General features: G+C 50.5%; 1 protein-coding gene across 3 annotated transcripts in view; it reads right to left on the reverse strand.

Annotated features, from left to right (window-relative positions):
• ALPK3 (alpha kinase 3) overlaps positions 1–8,222 on the reverse strand; it is a 50,670-nt gene extending 42,448 nt beyond the window's left edge. For 2 of the 3 annotated variants that reach the window (XM_023520988.1, XM_023520987.1), the window contains exon 1: positions 2,926–8,057. Coding sequence is in view for 1 of the 3 variants with exons in the window: in XM_023520990.1 (XP_023376758.1) it covers positions 2,926–2,964; positions 8,086–8,222 (176 nt within the window). In the remaining 2 variants the exon portion in view is untranslated. Of the gene's footprint in view, positions 1–2,925; positions 8,058–8,085 lie in introns of those variants that run through there. The other variant, XM_023520990.1, reaches the window with a different exon arrangement.
• Positions 8,223–8,224: the final 2 nt, after the last annotated feature.

Below are 8,224 nucleotides of genomic sequence, written 5' to 3' on the forward strand. Positions count from 1 at the left end.
AGATACAAGGAACTCTCTAAAGCTTGGGCTCAGGGAAAAAACCCTGCATTTGTGAACACAAACCCATAGCAGACAAAGAATAAGCCTGCCAATGCTAGGGGTCTAGACCTCAATTCCTAGGGGTATCAAAAAAGAGACTCAAATGAATTCTGACCCTAAACAGGGCTATGGACCTGCAGTGAGAAGCCAGCCATATCCCCCTGCTCCATCCCTGAAACCCATATGCTCAAGTGAACACATGGCTGGCAGCTCCAGGACCAACCGGCAGGACTGCCAAATTACAAACAGGACTTTTAGTTCCCTGTGACAGTCAATATTGCAGAATTCTGGTGCATTTGTGGGCTGAGTCCAGTGTGGGCTCACCAACAACAGTCAGCATTTACAGTCTTCTCCTTCCTGGGACAGGAAGCAAACCACCACACCAAGCCTTCTTGTGAGCCAGCAGAGAAACAATGCGTCCCTACGCGTGAAGCATTAACCACACAGCCAGGTTGTGTGGTACACAAGCCGTGCCCAGCCCTCCTCCCTCTCCAAATTCACACACTCTGTTGTGAGCAGCAAGGACTGTGAGGATAAAGTAAAGAGAAGCAGGAGGAACTGTGAAGAGAAAGACAAATCATTCAAAGTTGCCTTTCTCCATGGTCACCCATAGGAAATGTGTGTCCTCCCACGACCTCTCCACCAGGGGCTGCAGGGACAAGCAAACAAGAGCTACAACCCACATTCAACTTGTCATTTCCATAGATATCATTCTGGACTTGAGTTTGAAGAGAAAGGCTGCATCCCAGGAAGTGTGTCTGGAATCAAGAAGACTTCTGGTCTAACAGGGGTACAGCCATGGCTTCTCCACAGGGCCGACTGCAGAGGCCCGGGCCTTCCAGGAGTTGAAAGAAGTTCTCCCCTACAAAGACTACCCAGAAAGGGGAGCCCAATCTCTCACATGCCTGAACATTTGAGTGAGGCCTGCAGTTAGATGTCCGTGACACTCCCTGCAACGCTCTCACCTAAAGCTCATCTAAAAAGTGTCTTTTCCTTTCCTTTTCATACTCACTTAGAACAGAGGGTCCTTTAGGACCTAGACTATCAAATCCCTGACACTCAGGAAACACCACATCTGAAAACATTTCTCACTGCTCTCACACTAACAGCAATTTCTGACTTTAGGGAACACCAAATCCCAACCAACAGTTTCTAGAGGAAACTGTCTTGCCAAAAGCAATTGGACTTCTATGATTTTGCAACTAATTCAAAACATCCCTGATTATGTCCTCCCTACTTAGTTTGAATCCTATCTTACTTACGAACATGAACTTGAACCTAATATTCAGCTTAGGCTCTTAGGGATGAAGCTGCTTAGGCAAGCCTAAAAAAATAGTTTTGACTACTGGATGAGTGAGAAAATATGAAAATCAAGCTTCAAGAAAATTTGCAGAGACAAGTGCTCATGCTACATATTCAACAACAGATAGTTATTTCATTACTTTTTTTGAATGGGAAAGTATACTTACCTTCTCCAACTTTCCACACTAGGTCCTAAGCTATATTTTTAAAAAAATATTTACATTGGAAAATTGTAGTAACTATCGAAAGGCATGCCTGGATGGAAGCCCTCCAGAGAAGTGGGTCCGGCGTGCGTTTCAGGGGACAGGGAGAGACACTGCATACACTGTCATGTTCCACTGAATGTCACATGCTTTCTGTCCCCATCCTCCAAACCATTTGGACATGGGATGGACTCTGTGTGCTGCTTCTAGTACCCCAGAAAGCCAAGAAGTCCACTCGTCTGGAAATGGTCTGGTCCAACCCTGACAGCTCCAAGTCCTTCCAACTAACTCTGTGACTTCATAAGGATATCACAGCCTAATCACGTGTTCTCTGGAGAACACCAGAATCATTGGTTGTCATGATGTTCAAAGGAACCCACCCTTGTCCTTAGGTTTGGTTATTTACCCCGTTGTAAATAAACTTCCAGGATTGTCTCTTTTCCATCACTGACCATGCTCCATTTTGAACTAGTTGTGATACCCTGTCTTCCTCACAGAAGATGGTTCCTCAGTGTTCTCCCCATCAGAGAAAACCTACATGATAGGTGCTAATCACGTCTGTAGATTTTACTAGCTATTCACAAACCAGTTAGCTACTCAGAAATCCTTCTGTGTAAAGAAACCGTAGCCAACTCTCCCCAAATCTTCCAGAGTCTGGGATGAGAACCAGTGGAGTGAATAGCCAGGAAATACTCCCAACTTTGATCGTAACAGTTAGTTCAGCCAGGGGTAGAAAGCTGTCCCCAGCTCGGGAGGCAAAAGGGCAGTCATTCAACAGGGAAACCCCACCCATGGCCTGCTCAGGCCCTGTGCTGGCTCTGCAGCAGATTCAAAGAACAAGCTATGCAAGAATACAGTAACAAGGTGTCCCCTGACCTCACAGAGTTCCCAGTCTGCAGGGATACAGAGGAGCCAAAGGAAAGGGAAATTCAGAGAAGGAGGTGGTAGGAGAACTGAAGGGACTGAAGAAAAAAAAATGTAGGGCAGCAGCCATGGTTAGAAGACAGACAGTAAGGTGTCAAACCTAGATGTGTGGTTATGAAAACCTAGGATGAGAAGAAATGGGTCACATGACTGGCAGCTCCCCATTCTAGTCCAGGGGTACTTCTCCCAGGGGCAGAGATACAGTGCAGGCATCTCAAAACTCTTGCCGATTTCTGGGTCCCTGCACTCCTTTCAAACGGTCCATGCAAGCATCGGCTCTGGCCTCTGTGAGACTCATGCTCACGTGAATACCTCTCACACCCTCCGCCACCCACTCTCCAGCCCTCCCCTCACCCCATGCAGCCTGGTTAGTGCACAAGCAATCAATCCGAGGCCCCTCAGTGACCAGACTCGAGAGAAAAAGCAGTCAGAGAAATGTAATGCAGTGTGCATTTACCTTCCAGAGCTGGGGTGAGACAACCGGCTGCTTGATAAGCTAAGCAAAAACAGCAAATGGAATCATTAGGCCAAAAAAGCAAGGAGAGGAGGCGACAAAATCAACAACAGTCTGCAAAGTATTAATCGGTCACCATCTGGGGCCCAGAGGCCTTTCTATTAAAAGGGACCAGCTGTCTTAGTTGGCCTGCTCCAGTTAGCAAGTGGCCTCTCCTCCGGACACCAGTCTTTCTGAAACCAAGAGCTCGTTAAATGCAGCAGAGTCTAGGGAAATGGTTAGGCAGAAAGGAAGCCCCTTGAGGCTGCCCTCAGAGAATGGTGTGTCCCAGGTACCTGAGTCAGTGCCCTCAAGAGGAGGGCTTAGAGCTTCTTGGCACGTTTCCCCACCCCACAGCACACCAGCCTAGGGGTAGCATCTGCTTCAACCCTTGGCTATTGTGGAAGAAGAGATCCCATTCCTGGAAATCCCCTAACAGGCTGGGAAGGACACCGGTGGCTTGGAGAACACCCATTAATGTGTTAAAGTTCTGTTAAAGAGGCCAGGCAAGGCAAACCAGCTGGGAGAGTGAAGAAGAGAAAAACAAAGCAGTTAACTGAGGAGGAGCCAGGAGGCACCCAGCTCGGTCAGACCAGCACAAGGTCCATTACACCTAGAGCCCTGATCATTCGTCCATTCTTCCCTCGGGGCGCCTGAGAACAGACACTGGCTAGGGCCACTGTGGGGGAAGGACCCACCCACCACTGCCCCTTAGTGGAGATCCAGCCCGTTTGATATAAGCCAGCTTTTACCTCTCCCTCAACCTTTCCCAACACAAATATCTCCAGTGGATTTAGGGACCCTGTCTCCCACAGCTCTTTAGGAGACCTCAGGGGCCAGCCCACCCACACTAACTCCTTGCAGCTGTTTCTCTCTTGCTCGTATTATACCTTTAACCACAAGAAACCCCACTGACAGCCTGTCTCCTTATAAAAAGACCAACCTCGTCCTCTACTCCAAAACACAATTTCCACTCCAGGAGGCGTGTGGATACCACTAGCATTCTTCCTAACTCCGAAGCTCCAAACCTGCCATTTTAGACTCTTCTCTCTTCCAACCCCAAGTCCAAACACTCAACACTTCTTGGCCCTTCTTTCTCCCTTTCTCTTGACTCCTCATGTTGTGTTGTGATCTAGACCCTCAAGGCTCTCTATCTGATGGCTACTTCAACCCCTTTCTCCTTCACCCTTCATCACACTCCTCTGAAAAAGATGCTACAGTCCCCCCATCACATATTATACTCTCTCAAAGCCTTGACTGGGCACTTAAGGCCCTCCCTGACCTATTCACACCCCAACTATGACCATGGTTCTCCACTTCCCAACATTCAGGTTCCACTGTAATCATACCTGGCCCTAACTGGCATGGCACGTCCATTCCTGGCCTCTGAACCCTCACTTTTGTCCTCCCTGCTTAGAAAGCCCTCCCTCTTTCCTTCTGCTCAACTAAATCCTAATACCCACCCAGCCTTCAAATCTAGCTCTATTTTGTAGCTTCTAGAGACCCCAGCACAGTGGTAGGCATACAGTGGATATTCAATAGCTCTTTCATGGAAGGAAGAAAGAGGGAAGAGGAAGCAGGGAAGGAAGAGCAGTGCATCTTTCAAAGAGGAAGGGTCCTGCCCCCCAGGACCCTTTTCTGCTGCTCCAGAAAAGATGGAAAAGAGAAAGCAAGAATGCAGCTGCCTTTGCTCAGAGCTTTAAAAATCCGCGTGGGTGGAACCTCCCATGGTTCCAAGGCACTGGCCAACTCCATCCTTTCCTGACCATGAACTTCCTTTGCCTTTCTCCTCAGAATCGAGAGGTTTCTCCTTTGTTGGGTCTGGATTTCTTCCCTGGGAAGTAGAGGGAGAGAATCAGCCAAGTCAGAGAGAAAAATGACAGGTTCCACCTGCAAATGGGCAAAGCATTGTGCTGGGAGAGTGACCCTTCCCCAGCCCTCTCTCCAAGGCTAGTTGGAACACTCTGCTCCCTGGCCCCGTTGTCCTTTCTCTAGGCCCCACCCTTACATCGTCAGCCAGGTCAGGAGGAATCCTGGGTGATGAAGGCACGATGTCTTCAGAAAACAGAAAATGACTGTCCCCTGCAGATGGGCCAGAATTAGGCTCAGGTGTCTCACCTAGGCAAGGAACTCCCCATTTACTGACTCTGAAGGGGTCAAAATCAGAGGCGTCAAAATCAGAGGTATCAAGTGTTGGAGCAGAAAGGCCTTAAAGAGTTCTAACACCACCTTCATTTTACAGAATCGGCACTCGACCCAGAAAGGAAAGGTCTCTTCATAAAGGATAGAAGTGGGCCTGGGCGAAAACCGGGACTAGCCATGTAAGCTATGGGCAGCCCTCCACCTTTCCTGGCTTTCACACATTCTGAGCCATAAAAGGTCCTTGGAAAGTTCTGACCTAAAATGCCTGTTTCTCTGAAAGCCCTAGACAACCCACCTGACTCAAGCAGAACAGAACAGATGTTACAAAGTTGTCATAGCAAAAATCATAGGTTCTGCTGCTATCTCTGAGCCCACTTAAACAAGAGCCTCCAAGAAATGAGGAGACAGAGATTTCTGGAACTTCTGAGTGTTTCTCAGAAACTAGTTAGTTATAACTGCATCCACACAACTGTGGTCCATGCCCCACCTGCCTATAGGGGTGGGGTCCTGGAGGCTGGACACCCTAGGAGGCTGAGCCTAAAGTTTGGTGGGACGACTTGCATGCTCTGTACCTCTGATCCCAGTGGACACTGGAAATATTCTTCAGCTGACCATGGACTGAAAACCCCTCCAGGGCTGTGGAGTGGTAGGAGGGGAGGTGTGTGTAGGAAGACAGGTTCTAGACCTGGGCTAAGGTTTCTGGTGGCCTGGCCCCCAGCCCAGCTGTCTGTCAGCTCCCAGAGGCAGCTCATTTTCACAAGAGCTCATGAGAATGATGCCCAAGAGCTCCATGATTTGTAAAGAGGTATACCCAGAAGATGTTTGAGCTAAGAATGATTGGGGACAGAAGATGCCTCTCAGCCAGGACTCTGGGATAGTCAGGGCTCATCTGCGCTACAGCCAGGGACAGCTGGCAAAGTCCTTACGGGACCCTCTTACTCCTTTACCTCTTGGGCCCTCTTCCTATCCCCACAGGCAGTCAGGCTGTTCTGAGGGACAGGACACTGTACGGTTGCCTGCTCTAACACAAGAGTTAGGCCTTGCTAGAGAACTGGGAACTGCCCCCCTCTACTCACCAACACAACCTCATTCACATCCAGTCTCCCCTCTTTGGCCACAGGTTTTCCCAGAGGTGAGAGGAATCTGGCTCTCCTTGTCTCTCAGGACCTGAGGCGGTCTATAACCAGCTGGCAGGGGCAAAACACAGCCCACAGTCTTGGGCTAGAAAACCCTCCCTCCCACTGCCTCAGCCCTGTCCCCTCTAAATCTTTGATGAAAAGTGTTTCCTCTTAAGAGCATTCCCACTTCGGTCCAAGGAACTTAAGCCAGCCATCTCTATCCTACCTGTAGCTCTCAGGCTGGCACACTGCTTTGTGCTCGTCAGGTGTGCAATTAAAAATTTCCTGCCATACAAATGCTCAGCCAGGCAGCGGGAGAGTGAACACAATGTCCACTTGCCAACCTTTCTCCTAAGAGTCCAGATCCCCTGTCCTCCCCATTTGGCCTGGTTTCCTACCCTGCCTCCATTGCTGCTGTCTCCAGGAAAGGCCCTGTCTCTCTCTTCTACTTGTTCCACTGGTATTGACAAAGGCCAGACACGGGAGGCAAAGCCCAGACAAGTCACTGTGACAAGTGTGAGACAAGTGTGAGGTTCCCATAAGGCAGTCAACTTCATCAAAGATTGGAATAAAAGACCAAATTTCATTCCAATGTTTCCATAGAGCCAGTAGTTAGGAGGAAGGGGCATTCTTTCCTGGCAGCCAGGGGCCTCGTCCAGTCTGACTTAGTCACTAACACAAGCCCTCGGCCCTGCCCCAGACATGTGACACCATTTGACAAGTTTTATGCAGAAACAGGTTCTAGTTACATTTGAACTTTTCCAACTTCAAGGTCAACAGAACTCAGCCAATCCACGAGGAAGTGCCTGGGACTTTTCCTGAATGTCCTTGATGCCTATTTTTGTGTTGTTTTAGGAACTGAGGACAAGAGGTATCCAAACAGGTTCTCATAGTGGCCGTTTTCTGTACTACAACAAGCCAAATTCTGGAGCTGTGACAGAAACAATAGCCAACCTTCACAATTCCCTTTGGAACATAGCCCTCCGTGTTGGAGGGAAACTGAGCTGCCCAGAGGGGGCAGGAAGTATCCGTCTCCATGGCAATGCACGTGTGTATCTGTGTGCCTCTGGGTGGCTGTCTGCTTCTCTACTGTCTATCTGTGTAAGTCTATATCTGGGGTGGCCTAGATCCTAAAACAAAGCATGCACACCTCTGTAACTCTTGCAAGAGAAGTAAAAGGCGCATCAGTTCAGCCTCTTCCTTGGCACTCTACTCCCCCAAATTGGGCAGGGCAAACTGGCTCCCACTGAGTCAAAGGTTCTGAATCTTCGGACAGAACTAACCAGCACCCCATCCAACCCAGTCACCTCGCCAGCTCCCACAAAGATCCTGGGGAGACCGGAGTCCTGGGCTCAGAAGAAGAACCTCGTTGGCATAGGTTTATTTCTTCCTGGTTACCTCTCCATCCAGCTAAGAATCTCCACTCGGGGCAGTCCCCCAGCGGCTCCCCGGAATCTTCCCCTAGTCCTCCCTTATCCCTGACCCGGTAAATGCCCTCCTCTCCCTTCCAGCCGAGGAAGAATTTCAGGCCCTCTGGCTTCCTTATCTCTCGCTGTGGAATCCAAGGCCAGGGAGTAGCCAGTACGGGGTGAGCCATGGGGCGGGAGTGAGGGAGGGAAGATAAGGAAGCCTTCAGGCCCCTGTGAAAGCGCCCCCAAGGAGGCCCTTTCTCCCCTCTGTGTTAGCCTTGCCCTGCCTGAGGCCTACAAGGGGCCATGAGGGGCCGTGAGAGACCCTGGGCGCCACTGCGGCCTGTCCATGTCCCCATGCTTGGGCCTCCAGAGGATGGGCCCCCCACCCAGAGCCTTGCTGTGGCCTCGGCCCTCCCGACGCAACGCCCGTCGGCCCCCGGGGCGCGACTCACCTGGTCTCGGGCCGCACGCTAAGCAGGTAGCTCCGGCTGGCGGGGCTGGGGGTCCACACGGGCCCGTCGTCCTCGCCGTCGTCCCCGGCCCGTCCGCCAGCGCCCCAGCCGCGGCTGGGGACCCTCCGAGAACCCATGC

This window comes from Pteropus vampyrus, unplaced genomic scaffold (genome assembly GCF_000151845.1).
Source record: "Pteropus vampyrus isolate Shadow unplaced genomic scaffold, Pvam_2.0 Scaffold286, whole genome shotgun sequence".
Taxonomy (NCBI): Eukaryota; Metazoa; Chordata; class Mammalia; order Chiroptera; family Pteropodidae; genus Pteropus; species Pteropus vampyrus.